The sequence below is a fragment of the Chenopodium album genome, chromosome 15 (assembly GCF_948465745.1).
Source record: "Chenopodium album chromosome 15, dcCheAlbu1.1, whole genome shotgun sequence".
In the NCBI taxonomy this organism is placed as follows: domain Eukaryota; kingdom Viridiplantae; phylum Streptophyta; class Magnoliopsida; order Caryophyllales; family Amaranthaceae; genus Chenopodium; species Chenopodium album.
The window spans coordinates 4,222,405-4,239,975 of NC_137848.1; the positions used below are offsets into that span (position 1 = coordinate 4,222,405).

The 17,571-nt window shown below is 36.3% G+C and overlaps 2 protein-coding genes across 5 annotated transcripts; both read right to left on the reverse strand.

The window, feature by feature from the left end:
* Positions 1 to 2,263: 2,263 nt before the first annotated feature.
* On the reverse strand, positions 2,264 to 6,751 carry LOC145582737 (cyclin-dependent kinase G-2-like). 4 transcript variants are annotated; one of them, XM_081639742.1, is made up of 7 exons: positions 6,356 to 6,747; positions 4,293 to 6,224; positions 3,691 to 3,826; positions 3,425 to 3,513; positions 3,124 to 3,235; positions 2,928 to 3,034; positions 2,264 to 2,828 (listed from the first exon to the last, which is right to left on the reverse strand). In XM_081639742.1, exons 2-7 carry the CDS (start codon positions 6,050 to 6,052, stop codon positions 2,729 to 2,731), a joined length of 2,304 nt encoding a protein of 767 aa, XP_081495868.1. In that variant the 5' UTR covers positions 6,053 to 6,224; positions 6,356 to 6,747; the 3' UTR covers positions 2,264 to 2,728. The 4 variants fall into 4 exon arrangements, with proteins under 4 accessions (XP_081495868.1, XP_081495867.1, XP_081495866.1 ...); XM_081639741.1 differs by having other exon boundaries at positions 4,293 to 6,278; XM_081639740.1 differs by having other exon boundaries at positions 4,293 to 6,747.
* A 2,407-nt stretch (positions 6,752 to 9,158) lies between these two features.
* Positions 9,159 to 12,017, reverse strand: LOC145581644 (uncharacterized). Its single transcript, XM_081638667.1, has 3 exons — positions 10,574 to 12,017; positions 10,393 to 10,474; positions 9,159 to 9,675 (listed from the first exon to the last, which is right to left on the reverse strand). Exons 1-3 carry the CDS (start codon positions 11,311 to 11,313, stop codon positions 9,463 to 9,465), a joined length of 1,035 nt encoding a protein of 344 aa, XP_081494793.1. The 5' UTR covers positions 11,314 to 12,017; the 3' UTR covers positions 9,159 to 9,462.
* Between the last annotated feature and the right edge of the window lie 5,554 nt (positions 12,018 to 17,571).

Below are 17,571 nucleotides of genomic sequence, written 5' to 3' on the forward strand. Positions count from 1 at the left end.
ACCATACTGCTTCACATTTAATGACACTATAATTGAAGAACAATTCTGGATGAAACAGAATATATATGGACAATTACAAATGCAGACAAAATAAAATACACCCAACTCCATTGAGTTGAAATAAAAGCAAGTAGACAAGTCTAGGGTTTATACATCTTAGCAAACGCAGAAAACTAATTGTGAGCTAGGCAATTTCAGAGTAATTTTGATCAGGGGGTCTTTGACTTATATTGGTTCTTATTTCTCTGTAGAATACCATCTACCTTTAGATTTCTCATGGCTTTCCATGCTACATACACCAAAAGGGCAAAGTAGCATGGAGATGGGGGACAAAAATACCACTAACCAACTGAAATAATGTAAATAACCTGTAACAATCTTCCAAACCCTAGTCCAAAATAGCTCCACCAATGGTTTAATAAATACCAGTACATATTTGCACCATCAATATATAGTATATACAGAAGACTCCTCGTATCAACTCACCAGAGCTGTCTTACTACATTTAAACAAAGAAGACTTACAAGGACAGCAGCCCAGATTCCAATCTCAAGTCCGTATTAACAAGACACAAAAATTTCACACAGAGGTGAGGTGCCATATCACATAAATCAACCACATACAGCTAACAGTGGAGGGCTACATCTCACACAGGAATTTAGCTTTAATGCTTAAGGCGACAACTGACTCACAGTAGTTTTTCAATAGCCCTCGAAAGTACTAGCAACTAATTAGGCTCTGTAATCTACAACTGAAATAAGGTGTACATTTCTGAATCATTCTGACTTGATCAGGTCTAGTCTAATCTCCTAATCTGACTGACCTTTGAATGTATTTTGCCACCAAATTAAAAGAAAAGTATCTCAAATGAGGTCTTGTTAGAAACTCCTCAAAGTTCATTTTCTGAATATCTAATTTTCATAATTTTTACAAATATGCAATAAAAGACCTTTTGAAAGAAAAAAGTAAAAATATTTGGTCAGGCCTAGTCTGGATTTTTCTGGTAAGGTGTGATCTAGCTTGATATTAACGAGATTAGGTAATAACCTCTTGTAATAAGGTTGGAGAGCAGAACATTAATTAGCATTTTCTCAAGAATTCTCATAACCTTAGCAGAATTAATACTTCTTAAATATTATCTCCAAAGATGTTAAACATTAGTTACCCAAGAGAGAAATTATAAATGGAAACATGAGAGTTGTAAGGTACCTCTAAATGGTCTCGAGCTATACATTTTGTGATGAACCAAAATACAATTGGGATTTCTACCTCCTCAACCTGCTGGCTTTAGTACTGCAGTGACATTCGCAGAGAAAAGTCATAAAAGTTCAGGAGCTGTCATGAATTTATTATGCAACAAATTAATGGAAAAACATATCTAGACCTCTACTAGAATTTACAGCAAAAGACAAACAAAGAAGAAAATTAGCAGCACAGGTAAAAAGAAACTTTGGTAATTTGAGGCATACAAGCACTTGGACAAATAAGAAACTTGCAAGGCAATCTCTTCTGATCACATATAGTACTTATGCAAAACAAATCCCAAACTTTGGAACACAAACTGACTTCTGCTGCAAAGGACCGCATGAACCAACTTCTTGCATTTACAAGGAACAAAATGCCAACAAACATTGGCATTGGAGGAAAGAGCCTGATCAATATATATATTTATCCTACAGCTAGAATTTCATTCATGACATGAACTAGATAGGTCAGCTTCGGTTGACAAGTTACAGCAGATTTGATATGCTCTTTATCCTCAAAATTTATAACAATTTAGTCGATAATTCCAACAAAACAATAACACTATGAATTCCTAAATCAACCACTACAGAGCTGAAAAAGAAGTGTCAAGTTCTCATTCATCTGTGAAGGGGGCCGCTAAGCTTTGTACAGGGCCAGAAAATGGCTTATCCAGACTAAAGAATTTACATAAGAACATACTACAGAGTTACAAAAAGCCCATGGCACCCTCAAGATACATATGATTGCTCCCCTGAAATATTCACTGCCATACAGCACAAACGTAATTGCATAATAAATATGTCCACACAAGAGAACAGGACCAGACCCCAAGAGATACAGATGAATTAATCCCCAAATAAGGTACACCAGTATGCACGTTCACAAACAAATGTGCTTTAGCAAAAAGTATCCACACAAGCACCTTTTCTCTAATTTAGATATACTAGATAGCACATTACCTTTTCTCTAATTTGTAAAATGCTCGTCAATGAAAAGCAAAGAACGTGGCAACCACCTCTTGCAAACACAATTCCAATATTAAATTATGCAGAAAAAAGAAATTTGTGACAAATCCATAGTAGTTTGGTCATTAAAACCAAAATCTAAAAGAAATGTTTACAATGTTCCAAATCAAAAATTCAAATTACTTTACAAACACATGATTCAGCTGAATCTCATCTTTCTAAAAAGTAAAGCCATTATGCCACACCTTATGATGCAAGCACTGCTGTGATGCATCCTATCACCAAAGCTGGAAGATAACATGACTGCTACAGATCTTGTGGCATAGGCAAAAAATATATCCCTCCAGTCGCTTCATCAAACATGCCTGCTAAAAAACAGCATGAATGACAGTCTCACAAGCCTTTCTTTAGCAAGTTGTCTTGAATCCATCTCCCTCACCTCATGCATGTCCCATTTGTTGGCATTGGCAAAAATCATGGAGCATAAAAATCTCAAATCTACAGTAGGGCCTATGTTACTACCCAAACAAACCGCCAGTCCCCAATTCTGCTTGCTGCAATTCCTTCCTGCGCTGCTCTTCCAAGGGATCAGGACTCTTCAGAACCCTGCGCACGCGCCTGCCAGTCCCATAACATAGATATTAAAAAAAGTATAACACCAAAATAACAGCCAATAAATGAGCAAAAGGGAAGATGCAATTTCAAAAATCATGATACCTGTCTTGCGCATGTTGAGCAGGAAACGTAGGCATAAATTCCTTTGACTTGGGAAGAGGAACTTCATGAAACCATTCATGGTTTAGAGCAGCATCCGCTGTGATACGCTGCAGCCAATAGAGAAGTGCAGTCAGAAATTGTTACGACACACCAAGCAAGAGAGTAATGCTTTATTACTTCCTATAATGACAAATACCTTTTCAGGATCATAAGTTAAAAGTCTGTTCAACAAGTCAAACCCAGCATCAGAGAGGACAGGAGATCCGGTAAATGACGTGGCTGGAAATTTCTTGCGCAACTGGTTATACCTGAAAAGGACAGTTGAATAGTTATTCATTACAAAAGTATGTGCCCTTGTCACTACAAGTGTACCAATGAGGCCAGATAGCCAGACCAGAATCACCCAAAGCTGGAAGCCTGGGAAAAGAGCGCAAAGAATAAGAAAACCTTGAAGCAAAGGTAAACACGTCTTAAGTGATAGTTTACGAAGAACTTACTGGTGCTTCACGAAATTGACCTTCACTCCAGGCAACTTGGAAAAACCACGCCAGATTGTCTCATTTGGTGTGCCAAGGATCCTGAATATCTGCCAATAGAAAAAAAAGGAATATCAATAATAACTAGATAAGTGTCAAAAAGAAAAACAACTAGCAACCAGCAATAATTCCTATTTCCTAGGCATCCTAGCTATACAAATTCTACACTCATCTGAATCAAAAGCAGAGCAAATTCTGAAGTACATACGTTCAACAAATGGATGTACCTTGTCAAGTTGATCGAATTCCGATTTGCCATTAAAAAGAGGCTCCTTTGACAAGAGCTCAGCCATAATGCAACCGAGTGACCACATATCAATGGCTGTTGAATACTCCTTTGCACCCAACAGAAGCTCCGGTGACCTACCAGCGAAAAGAGAGGAACAAATGAGATTTTAACCCCAACCATATGCACATGATCAATGGCCATGGAAGATCTAAACCTTACAAACTTTACAAAACTACTAACTGAGAATGATCAAACAGCACATAAGTTAATTAGACAGAAACTCAGAGTAACAACTAAAAGCAATGATGCTCTGAACAGCAGCTACCAGATAACAAAAAATGAGATACTCGTATGTAAGTCATACACAAGCATCCAGAAGCAGAACAACCGAGAAGCATTACTGCATAAGCCATAATATACGTTCTTGAAATATAATAGTTTACTAAATTTGAAATCTTAGAAGAGAGAGAAATATAGAGGATAAGTCCACCAAAACAATATACAAAGAACAAGCATAGAAAAGATATTCTCCACTATAATTAAATAAAAAGTAAAAGAATCAACAGTCTTACATACAAGAATTAGAATTTTGCTGCTCACCTGTACCAAAGTGTGACAACCAAATGAGTATATGGCTTCAATGGACTCCCATATTGACGAGCCAATCCAAAGTCACATATCTTCAACTCACCCTGGTTGTTCATAAGCAAATTTGATGTCTTTAAATCACGATGAAGGACCCAATTATCATGAAGATACTTTATACCATCTAATAACTGAAGCATGAGGCATTTAACTTCACTCTGACTAAATGGCTGTTTCATGGTCTCCATAAGTGCTTTAAGATCATGCTCCATGTATTCCATAACCATAAAGATACTATCAAGGTTGCTTCCAACTACTACTTCCTTGACATCAACAATGGACGGGTGGTGCAGTGACAACAAAATGTTAATTTCCCTCAGAGAAGTCAATGGAAAGCCCTCCCTTTCCTTCTCCATCTTTACCTTTTTCAAAGCTACAATTTCTCCAGTCTTCTTATCTCTAGCTCTGTAAACTACACCATAAGTTCCTTCGTCTATCTTATTCAGTCTTTCAAACTCATCCACACTCCTACAACCCTGAAGCATATTCACTGTTCTTTTAGGAGCAACTGGAGGTTCTGGTGTTTCACGAGAATAATCTTCATCATCGGAGTCAGCTCTTATGGGGCTTAGGCTAGAGTCAGTGTCATTGTATCTATCATCTACCTCAATATTATCCTCCCTATCCTTATTATTTTGAAGACCACGATCTCCAGTGGAAGGTCTACTTTGCATGCTTCCATCAGAATCTGATAATCTTCCCTTAGCTACGTCAGAAACCTCTCTTGCACCATCTCCAGCATCTGGACTAGATGACTTCCTGCTCTTCCTAGTATCTAGACACTCAGAGGAAGGCATCTTCTTCCTCTTTTTCCGCATTATATCATCATCTGAAATCTCACCTTCATCGGCCGGAGAATTAGCATTACCTGCCCACCTAGAGGCTGATATGTGCCTGGTGGGAATGTAATCCTCATCATCTACCTGCTCAGCCCCTTCGCCATTCCCCCACTGTGTCTCCTGATATGGTGAAGAACGATGATTTGCAGGAGACTCAGATACATTATCATCATACAAACGATCCTGTTCCACAGAGGGATCAACAAGAGAAACTTCAACGTCTTCATGTGGCTCATCACTTTTAACAGGAGATACCTCCTTACTCTCTACACGCATCATGGCAGGAGACTGCTGGTATGATTTCCGAACAGGCTGAGGAGGAAGGGAAGCAGTAGTGGATACAGATCTACTTCTTGATGCATCTGTAGCACCCTTGTCATCTCTATCCCATACTATAGGAGAAAACTTTCTTTTCTTAGTAGCCAGAGGAGAGGACTGAGCCCCATTATCCATCTTCGACACTTCATTATCCTTTCCAAACCGTGATTCTGAATCGACAGCACTCTCAGACCCATCCTCACTAGACAATTCACCAGGCTCACGATCCGTAATCCTCGCTGAATTCCCACATCTCCTAGGCCCTCCTCCCCCTCCCCCTCCACCACCACCAACCCCACTTCCCCCTGAATCACTTTTACTTGAAGACGAGCGATAATCACCGCCGTTAGCAAAGTCCCTTTCCCTAATATCTCTCTGTCTAACCCTAGCTCTACTGTCTCTACCCCTTATTATCTCCCGATCCCTAACCTGATTACCATTCCTAATTTTATCATATTCACCTTTTGAATAAGCTTTATCTCGCCTCGCCGTATCATAATCCGAGCTGCGTTCCTTATATTCAGTTTCGTGGTACCCCCCATTCCTTCCAGCAGCCATAAATTCAAGCAAAGGAACCCCTTTACTCGGAAAACAATTCCAATTACACCCTAATCCTCAATAACCCTAATTATATACCTTCAGCCGACCAGCAATTCAAAGGCGAACACACAAAGAAACAATTTTTTTTATTTTTTTTGTGTTTTAGATGAACATAACCAAATTGAACTTCCTAAAACAAAAACCCTAGAAATCAAAAATTACACCAACTTGCACTCACACAGATCTGAGAAAATAAATCGAAACTCAACAAAGAAAACAAAGAAACACAAAAAAAAGGAGCAATTAATAGCAAAGGCGGACCTTTATCAGCAAATTCGCGAGCTCCGAAGCTTGAAAACTCGTTCGTCGAGCAATGAATTCAAATCAATACCAAAAAGTGCGAAATTTCTGTTTAATAAAAACAAAACCCTAGAAATCGAAATTGAGGAAATAGAAACCCTAGTTGAAATTCATCAAAATCTGAAAATCGAAGAAGAGAGAGAGTGGAAGAGTGACGAAGAAATTAAGGGTTTGCCGGAGGAGGAGAGAGAAAAAAGGGGAAGATAGAATGACGTAGAGAGAGAAGGAGTTAATTGGGGGAGAAGAAAAGCGAAGGAAGTCACCGTAAAGTGTGAGACGACGCTTCTTCGGTGAAAGTGTGATTGGCTTTGCCACCCAACCTTACCTTATTCAAAAGGAATATGGATCGATGGATGAAGTCTCCAATTATTGCTTTCGTTCTATTTTCTTAGGTTTTATTTTGCGGTTTTTCCTATAGTAATCCCAATTATTGTACTCGTACTTATACTCGTATTAAAGTATTGATATTATTACTATTTTTCGGATTTTGAGAGTATTACAAGTGAGGGCGTTGATATTGAAGGTGGGGATTGTTTATCTTGTACAATACGCCGTATTTTAAGTATCGAACATACTAAATTGAATTTTTTAAAAAAAGGGTTAAAGTTGAGGTCTGATCAAGACAACATTCCCTACCTAAAATTATAATACCGTTGCTTCTTATCTTGTACAATTATTGTCAAAATTGGATGTTACAAGTTATGTACAATAAATTAAAAAAGTTTTCTTTTAAAATTTATCAACAAACTCTTACTCCAATTCAATTAACACATTAAATCACACTTTATTAATTTATTGACCTAACTAAATCACCCTCAATAAAACCCTGACCAACATTCTCTCGATCTCCTCCCTCAAAACCACATCCAACACCCACACCACCACATTTTCTCTCTTCTATCTCTCAAGCCACCCTCACCACCATTTTGTTTCTCTTCTCTTACAACCACCGTATTTTCTCTCCTCTAGTCCCCTCCCTCATAAGCACCACCACGTGTCATTGTTTCCTCATTAAATTGGGTCAAATGCAACTTCCTCCTCCCCTATAAAGTCGTCACCGCACACCCCTCCTCATCAAGGAGTCACCCCGTAACACTCAATCATTGGAGGGTCACATGTCATCGCCCGCTCCCTCCTTTCTCTTTTTTTTTTTCTTTTTTTTTTTTTTTGGTTTAATCAACACCATTTAAGCTTAAGGTTGGTGTTTTTATGATCAAATTTAACCAAAAAAATCTTCCTTTTTTTTCATATTCTTAGGGAGGTGGTGGTGGTTCAAGGAAAGGGAGGGGCGGGTGGTGGTGGTTGACTGGGTAGTGGACATTGGTAGTGGTGGGGTGGGTGTTGTTGGTGGTTGCATGGGATGGATGTTCTTAGTGACAAAGCCTTATAACCTTTACATGTTTGTTTGTTTAAATACTGTTAGCAAGATCAAGATTTATAAACAAGCCTTATAACCTTTACATGTTTTGAAATTTAACAGAAGTCCTTTTAGAACCCTAATCATGCTCAAGTATGAGTAGCATGCTTCTATTTCACATAGCGACAAACACTCCCTTTTTTCCCTTGTCTTTACACGTTCCCTAGCCAGCTTCCTATATTCACACATCCACACTTTATCTCTTTCCTCTGACTATCTAACAATATATAAGTCATACTAATGTTCAAGTTCCACTATTGGACTCAAATACAAACCAATATTATGCATTTATATTAACCAATTAAACCAGCTAATGCAACCTTCGATCAACTAGTACAAAAAGTCTACAAACAAAGCATACAACCAACAAGTCATACAATTTAAAGCCTTTTGTATTATTTGAATATGCAAAATGACACATAACTACATAAGTATTTGAATATACTCTGTAGTAGAATTGCAAGAAAGGGAGCTAATTTTAGTAGCTTTTGGACAAAGGCCCAATTCTAGTTTTTTAGAAACTAGAGGGTTAAGCGTATAGCAACAAGCTTAATGAATACTAGTAACTCTTTATCAAACGGCCAAACTAGCATATTTATGGAGCCAAATGTCATGTGCTAACAGTTTCCCCAATGTCGTGGCACAACAAGTCCTATACGAGGCAATCTCCCATGCTTGTGTGCCTTACTAATGCATGTGTTTGTGATACAAGGTTAGTGTCATTGCGTGTTGTTTCCTCTAGTAATTACTCCGTAGCTTATTGTGTATATGAAAAAAAGGTTGACTTGGATCGGGAATTCAGGCACCAACGCGTGATTTGCATTCGTCCCATGACACAATGCTCTACATATGTCAAATTAGTTTAATTTTGGCCAAAACACTTTTGGCTGATCGATAGTCTAAGAGACTAAGTGCCTGTTTTGATTGACTGAACTGAGCTGAGTTGAACTGAACTTATTAGAATTGAGCTGAACTGAACTTATTGGAACTGAACTGAAAATAATCTGAAGAGAACAGGCCCTAAGAACAACTAATCCACTAATTAGGATTTCACTTGATAAATATGATACTCCGGAAAAAAAATTTGTTTAAAAGTCCAAGTGAAGCGAAATCTTAATCTAACTTCCCCCAATTTGCACTAACATGTCAAAATCAATGCATATATGATACACCCCAAGAGTACCCAAAACAGTGCAATATGGCACACATGCATTAAAAACCTCCAGTCCAAATGTATGTAATGCTGTCTATTATTTGGTCAAAACCTGAAACTACCTTTTAATAATAGAGAAACTCATTTTACTCATACAGGCCGAGCTTAAACTATATGTGGGTTCAGAACAAATTGGCACATATTGCTGCAACAACCAAAGGGGGTGGGGAATAATCCTAGTTACAATCAAGCACAAGTTAATAGTTCTACATTTCGTCTCCATGGCATCTGCAAATCCGCAATGTTTAAATCTGATCCATGGATGAGGGTTGTTGCCTTGCATGCAAAACTCATTTTCCTTTACTTTCAGGATTGATCAACATTTCAAGGGTGTCACTGTCACATGCATAAACTGAAAGGAAAAAGGTGCAAAAGCTTACTAATAATGCAACAAACGTTAAGACCGGTATCTAGATACAATTATGTTGAGGAAGTTTACTACTGCCAGCACAAAGAAGGCAACTTAAAGGAGAATGTAGACGGCAAATGACCCATTCTTCTGATATAATCTGCTTTCTCTGATGTTTTGACGGCTTTCTCATTCAATTTAGCCTCTGCATTAGCACGCTTCTCTTCAGCGATTCGTCGAGCTGCAGCAAGTTTATTGGCATACTTCTCCTGTGCTCTAGCTTTCAATCTCTCTGCTTTCACCTATGACAGCAATATAAAATTCAGTGATCCTTAGTGCCAATGTGATTCAAATGTGCAACATTTGGAAGAAAACTGCTTCTTAAGCTGTTGGCTTATTTCATAAGCCTTATCTTTTATAGATACAGGGATCATATCCTAATTTCAGAAGATCGATCAATCTGATACTATCTTCACAAACGATGCAGAAATTGAATTTAGGATACACAACATTGAAGCAACTATATGTATCACAGTATCAGGTAATTAACCAGCAGAACAACAATACATTATGTGAGGCTGCTCAGTTTAGGCCTGTAAGCTGTGATGCCAGAGTTTTACGTGTGAGAACAAATGGAGTAAAGGCACACAGAGCATACAGTATTATCTAGGCTAGCAAGAGTAGCAACTCCACTAGATGCCCAGTATTACAAGCTCGTTGAATCATTTTTAGGTTTATTCATCACCGTGAAGACTAATCTGCTGTGAAGAGTTGAAGATCAACAACAGCAGAAGCACTAAGATGTATTCCCAATGTCAGCAGTTCACATTATCCTGACCTCTCCCAGTTAACGATGTAACATGATGTATCTGATTACCCTTTATTACAGTTGCTCTAAATCCATTATCACCCTCATCATCACTCTTGTAAGTTGCAAGTACACAACTTTGGACAGATGGACTATACAAGTACTACTATTTGATATAAGAAGTTCAAATCATCTTAGATGAGTAGATTACCTCTAATTTCTTCATCTCCATTTCAGCTTTTCTCTTCTCGTGATTTTCCCAAGCTTGTATCTTCACTTCTTCTCGTTTATACCTATAAATCAACCAGGATGATAACAGTTAAACCCTTCTGTTTTTATCAGTGAATCAAATATCATAATGTAGTTCAAGGAGATGTATTTAGAATGTTCACCTGGCCATATATTTGGCACGCTCTGCTTCATCCCAAGCCAATGCTCGAGTTTCTAAAGGACTAATCTTCTCAACAAGTTCCAAACCATTACTCTCCCCCATCTTATGACCATTATCTTCTTCCTCGCCATTAGACACTCTATAAGCACCATTATGTCTCCCAAGAGGAGATTGATAACTCTCGGTACCCAGAGCACCATGTTGACACCTCATTGGGGTTGAACCCCCCGAAGAAATTGGGCTGCGCGCAGCTGGTGTTGTAGCTCGTATAGGGGTGGCTGTCCTAGAAGGTTCTTGACTAGCTATTGGAGTCATCTCAGTCCCCATATCCCTCAAACAAACTGATCTAACACCTAAACTAGCATTTCCCACCCCCTCATTAATTCTCCAAAAACCCTCTTCACAATCAACATTCTTGGTATGAACATTCTTCTCATTCTCTGCCTTCTCCACCTCTTCATCACCATCAACCGAATAACGGTGCTCTTGATGGGGAATGGGGGCAATCAACCTCGTATCATCGGCATTCGAGTTTCGAGGCCTATTAGCCTTGGAGGAATTCCTATCTCCTCCCCTTGACAACCCAACTAACCATTTTTGTGCATCATCCCACTTTGAAGGTGTTGGTTTTCCTAAGGCGGTTCGAGACGGGTGAGAGGCTCTAGTAACCCCATTCCCTTTATGAAACTCAAATGTAATGCTTCCATTAGAGATCTCCTTATCCTCCATAGATCTCACCATTTCAACTTTTACCCTCAATCTAATGAAAAATCTTCACTCAAAAATACCTATAATATAGCTAGTACTATAGTACTAGTACTCATACAACAGTACTATACTTTAATCGAACACCTTCCTTGCATATACTGTCAATTTATTACTAAGATCCACAAATTTCCAGTGCTGTTACTGAATTTATTTGTCAGAAATTACACTTAATTTGTCACTCAATACTCATTTAAAACTACTACAAAAATACCAACACCCTAAATAATGCAATAAAATCTGGAAGAAAAAAAATAAATAAATAAATCAACCCATGAACACCATAAAAATTTTCAGAAAAACAAACAACCCCAAATCATCTGAATGACTAAAACATCATGTTTTCAACTCTCTTTTTGTTTTAACCAAATATACTTAAAAATGAACTTACCTCAAAAATTCATCTGGGTAGTTTACTTTCACTCTGAAAAAATCACAAAACCAACATTATAAACAATGAAAAAAATAAATTAATTAAAGAAGGTAAATTATGATGAGATTAAAAAAAGAAAAAAGAAAAAAAAAATCAAGAAAAAATGAAATCTTGACAGAACAAATGAGTAAATGAAACAGTGGTATGACAGCAACCCATAAGTACAATCATAAAATTCCAACTGGGTTTTGAAAAGGAGAGCATAAATTTTTGGGAAATGCTTTTTATTTTTTTATTTTTTTTCTCACAATTTTTTACAAAATTAAAAAATGGGAGTTGAGGTCATTCAGATCCAAAGAACTAAATTTAAATAAACTTGACAAAAATTTACAGGTACTTGCACGTTTGAGGGAAGGATTAAGTAACAGAAAGAGTGTAACGGTTAAAAAACCATAGTATAAAAATATAAATGTAATTAATTATACTATAATATGGTTTAGTAGTACATAGAATATGGGCAGAAAATGACATGGGAAAGTGTGTAAATTTGTGATTATCGAGTAAACTGAGGAAGGGAGAGGGGGGCAAGTTAGCTTCCCTCACTTCGGAATCTAGGGAAGAGTTATTTGTTGTTACAACCACGTTAATTAACCTTTGATTTTACTATTGTTAGTATGTTTAGTGTGAATTATTGTTGTAATAGAGTGTATCCGCGCTAACGTACAGTATATACGTAATATGTATGTATTTAGAAAAAAAACAATAGAAGGTGTGGAAGTTATTAAAAAAAAATTTGGAGCAATGGAAGTTATTTAATTGTATGTTATAGCAAAAAAAAAAAAAAAAAAAAAAGGAAGTTCTTAATTGGAGATTAAAGCAAAACATTAATCAATCAATCAATCAATCAATCAATCAAAGCCTTAATCCCAAAAGTGGGGTCGGCTAACATGAACCAAATTTGATTATTCCGTGTAGTCATCAACATAAATCTTTCTCCTCCATCCCTTACGATCCAAAACTTCATCCTCACGTAAATCCATGCACTTCATATCCTTCCTCACTCCTTCCAACCAAGTCATCTTTGGTCTCCCTCTTCCTCGTTTAATCCCTCCATGGTCCCACTCTTCCACTCTTCGCACCGGTGCACCCTCGGGTCTCCGTCTTACATGTCCAAACCAACGCAGACGATTTTCCCTTAATTTATCTATAAAGCAAAACATTAAAAAAAAAAAAAAAAAAACACTAAAATGTATAAGATTTAAGAATTGGGCTTTTGGAGGGCTATAGTTGACCGACTCTTAAATTATATAAAACTAGAGTGTACCCGTGCAAAATGCACAAAATATATTTTATATTAGAAACAATTAAATATATAATATGAGAAAAAATATATTTCAAATAGGGAAGTTGATTTGATGTGGTAACTTAAGCCATGTTTTTTTAGAGTTGTTGTGGTTTAATCTGCTTTACAATGCTATGTTCAAATCTTCTCTATTGAGTATTAGGGCCTGTTCATATTTACTTAATTTCAGTTCAGTTCAGTTCAGCTCCAATTAGTTCAGTTCAGTTCAGTTCAGTTTCATCAGTTCAGTTCAGTTCAGTTCAGTTCAGCTCTTAATTTCCCTCTCACATAAAATATTCATTTCAGCTCAATTCAGTTCAGTTCAGTTCAGTTCCAATCAGTTCAGTTCAGTTCAGTTCAGCTCCAATCAGTTCAGTTCAGTTCAGTTCAGCTCAGTTCAGTAAATATGAACAGGCCCTTAGTAATCTGTCTACACCTGTTCTACTCTGCTGAAATCTGCTATTCACTGCTTTGCTCAGAAACTAAAAAAAAAAAAAAAACAGGGCTGACTCTTATATGTGGGTGCTACTTTGTTAAATCTATAAAGGTTACCTGTTCTGTGTTATAGGGGTTACTTAGTTAGTATCATACGGTCTATTTTTTTATCTTTTGCAAGTAGGTATTCGGTGAGGCCAGTCGCGCAAATAGCGTGCTGTACATTTTTTTTGTTTTGATGATTAGGGAAGTGTAGGTGTGTTAAATCTATAAAGGTTACCCGTTCTGTGTTATAGGGGTTACGTAGTTAGTGTCATAGGTCTATTTTTGATCTTTTGCAAGTAACTATTCAGTGAGGCCAGTCACGCAAAAAGCGTGCTATACATTTTATTTTTTTATTTTTTTATTTTGATGATTAAGGAAGTGGAAATTGTTTGTAGGATAGTCCCCAAAAAATATGCATATAATTGAAGGGTTGGGGATTTAGAGTGCTATGGTGAATTGTTGATAAAGGAATTGTGTATCCGTGCTAATGCACGACTGAATTATACGCGAAAGAAAATAAGACAAAGTGAAATGTTAGTAATGTTTATAAAAAGTGAATTTTTATTATTTATTGCAATTCCTTGAAAAAATACAAAAAAAAAAGGTGGGAAGGGTAGTTATTATCCTTATTGATGTTTTTTTTAAGTTAAAAAATAAATAATAAATAATATAGTGGGATGGGTATTGGGTAGTTATTGGTTTGTAAAAAAATAAAATTAAAAAAAATAAAAAATAAAAAATAAAAAACCTTAAACTCATGAGAGTTAAGGATTGAGGTCTTGGAGAAACCTCGTTAACTAACTCTGTAATTATAATATAGAGATGTGGGAGTCATGCATTTGAGTCAAACCTCAAGTTTGAAGGATGGTTGGTGACGATGGTTGTAGGCCGTGTTAGATGGGGTCTTGTGCTTTTGGGATAGGTAGACCTAATTTTTGGTTTGGCCATAAGCAATGTGTCATATAAGAATTTTCAAAAGGTCGGCTTGTGTACGACTTAGGGCATGTTCTTTTCAGATTATTTTCATTTCAATTCAACTCTAATAAGTTCAGTTCAGTTCATAATTTCCTTCTCTCATAAAATATTCAGTTCAGCTCAGCTCCAATAAATTCAGTTCACTTCAGTTCAGTTAAGCTCAGTTTAGTCAATCAGAACAAGCCCCCATGTATCAGTACAATGAGTCACGTTATGTCTACATGTCTAAATTAATTTTCGTTGAATTTAAGCGTGATTTATTGTGTCGAATCATGTAGTACCAGCTTTTCCCAAATAAATGAGATAAACTACTTGTAACAGATAGCAACGTGTTTGTGTTGTGTGTTTTTTCACGCCCACACGACATGGTTCAGTGCCATCGTTAAAGTGTTTATGGCTCAATGTCATCGTTAAAGTGTTTACTCGTAGCCTCGTAGGTAACAAGTTGGTTGTGTTATGTTTATCTAATCTTATTGAAAAATTTGCAAATTGAAGTCATTTAAAGTTAATATTTTGCAAATTGCAACCATTTTTAAAAAATTGCAAATTACAGTCCAAAAGTTGTTATAAATTGTAAATTGCAACCTAATTCAATTTCGTGTCGAAAAATGTTCGGTTAAGGTTTTAGCGGTTATTTTAGCCCTTAAGAATCTAAATTGAGTTCGAAATTAGCAAAAAATTAACGTAAGTGCCTCATTTTTACAGCAAAAAAAGTTGCCCACAAATCAATAGATTTTTGTTACGCAAAACGAGGCACTTACGTTATGTTTTTACTAATTTCGAGCTCAATGCGGATCCTTAAGAACCAAAATGGCCCCTAAAACCTTGACCGAATAATTTTCGACACGCAAACCGATGAAAAAGTTAAATTGGGTTGCAATTTACAATTTATAAGAATTTTTGATATGCTATTTGCAATTTTTTTAAAATGGTTAAAATTTACAAATTTTAAATGGTTGCAATTGGCAATAATTTTGTTTGAAATCATATAAGTACAAGTATTATTTAACTTTTCAAAACATACAGTTTCAATGTTTTGAATAGTATAAATGTCAATTCATTTTGAGTAATAAGAAAGAAATATTATTAAGTGATGTATTTCTTCCGGTTTAGTGCATTTCAGCGCATTATTATGCGTTTACAATACATATAGGATGACAAAAATGTAAATATGTCAATTTCAGAATTAAAAATGGAAAAAGCTAACTTTATAGTGGTACATTATGATATACCATTATGCTTGTATAATGTACCATTAAATAATAAGTTGTCTTAATAGTACATATAAAGTACTATTAGGGGTGTCAATTCGGATGACCGGATTGGGTAAATTTTTAAAGTTAAGTCATACTAAATTGTTATGTCCACGCGAGTCCAAATCTGAATCGGATATTTTTCGAATCGGGTCGGGTCGGGTGTGCTTTTGACACCTCTATATACTATTATGCATGTAGTGGTACTTTTTGTCATCCAATAGATTAAATATTTTCCCTCAAATTATTTATCACCTGTTACCTATTATGTATGTAGTGTTATATTTTTCCATCCTATTTATTTGCTAACAAATAACAGCTATGCACTAAGGTTTAATCCATTGATTAAAGCATAACTTTAAAAGTAATAAATTTAGGAGATAATCCAAAAAAAAAAATAACTCCATATAAGCCACCAATGACTATCATGATATATACTCTATAACAATGTAAATGCAATTACGAGTGATTAAACAATGTAAATTTAAAAGTTAAAATGTTACAGTATGTAGAAATCTTTTAATTTGTCATTACTCATTCAAAATAGGGAAGAAAAAAGGACAAAAATGGGGATGGGGCATATATAAGGACAGAAAAGGATAATGATGGTAATAAGTCTGAGCCTTTTCACGTGAGTTATTAACACTTGGAATGGGCACTGAATGGATCATGGATGATTACTAGTCTAGCTGGTAGCTAGTTAGCTACCCTACCAGAGTAGCAATACTAGTATTAGATGGTGATAGTTGGGTATAGATGCTGATACTTTGACTTTATGCTTCCTTCAAAGATATGGTCATATACTCATATAGAGTAGACATTAGTTTAATAAACCCTAGTTTAAGTTCCTAAGGGTCTGTTTCAATTTAATGTAAATAATACTACGTAGAATTAATGTGTACTAAATTAATTGAAACTAAATTAAACTGATTACAGCTGAACTGAATAGAAATAAAATGAATTGTTTATGAGAAAAGAAAATTAGGAATTGAACTGAACATAACTAAAATTAAGCTGAACAGAAGAGACTCTAACTCAATATATATTTCAAAACAGGTTAATTAGTGAGATAATTTAAAGTGATAAAGCAATTCTTCTAGTTAAAAAAAAAAAAAAAGAATTACTATTTTTTTTTTTGAAATTCTCTTTGATAACATTATAATTTTTAATTTTCTCAGTAGTAAAGAAAGAAAATTCTAATTATCATTGATAACACTATATTATTTTTTTTTTAGAAAAGTAAAAACCCCAACTCCTCCCCACCCAGCCAACAGCCAAACCCTCCTCTTGGCGGCGCCTAGCCTCCACCACTCTGCCGACGATGCCAGGTTCCCCTATCCCCGCCGGCAACCTTGTCCTCACTCCGACGCCCCACCCAACGTACCAACGCTCCAAATCGAAAAACACCCAACACCCCACTCATTTCCCGCCAGCAAAACACCCAAATTTGATGCAACTTGCCCATAAGTCAGCCCCGCGAAGTTTCTAGATTTAATCGTCCGCCATTGTTACAAAAATTGTAAAGCTTCAATCGACGAAATTAGGATTTTTCGGCATGAAATACTTTGAATCAATTCAACTCCTTAACAAGATTTCTACAGGATTTGCTAAAACCTTATCAATTTCTTCGCGTTCAACTTCCGGCTGATTCAATTACTTCAAGAGGTTTCACGAGCTTGATGTGAATCAGGTTGAGAGAGGTTTTTGATTCTTGTTCAATTGATTGTGAATAAACATGGGATCGGAGGGGTTGAGACTTGAGAATCGAGGTGGAGGAAGGAGGGAGTGAGGTCGCCTCTAGCCTGCCGACG

What these genes read in the sequence shown, in the direction of transcription:
- LOC145581644 (XM_081638667.1), bottom strand. Translation starts at nt 11,313, where the DNA reads ATGGTGAGATCTATGGAGGATAAGGAGATCTCTAATGGAAGCATTACA. An exon ending in CGTGCCAAATATATGGCCAG is followed by an intron (nt 10,475 to 10,573) that starts GTGAACATTCTA and finishes GTTGATTTATAG; the next exon opens with GTATAAACGAGAAGAAGTGA. An exon ending in TGGAGATGAAGAAATTAGAG is followed by an intron (nt 9,676 to 10,392) that starts GTAATCTACTCA and finishes TTGCTGTCATAG; the next exon opens with GTGAAAGCAGAGAGATTGAA.
- LOC145582737 (XM_081639742.1), bottom strand. Translation starts at nt 6,052, where the DNA reads ATGGCTGCTGGAAGGAATGGGGGGTACCACGAAACTGAATATAAGGAA. An exon ending in TAACTTATGATCCTGAAAAG is followed by an intron (nt 3,035 to 3,123) that starts GTATTTGTCATT and finishes TATTGGCTGCAG; the next exon opens with CGTATCACAGCGGATGCTGC. An exon ending in GCTCAACATGCGCAAGACAG is followed by an intron (nt 2,829 to 2,927) that starts GTATCATGATTT and finishes TGGGACTGGCAG; the next exon opens with GCGCGTGCGCAGGGTTCTGA.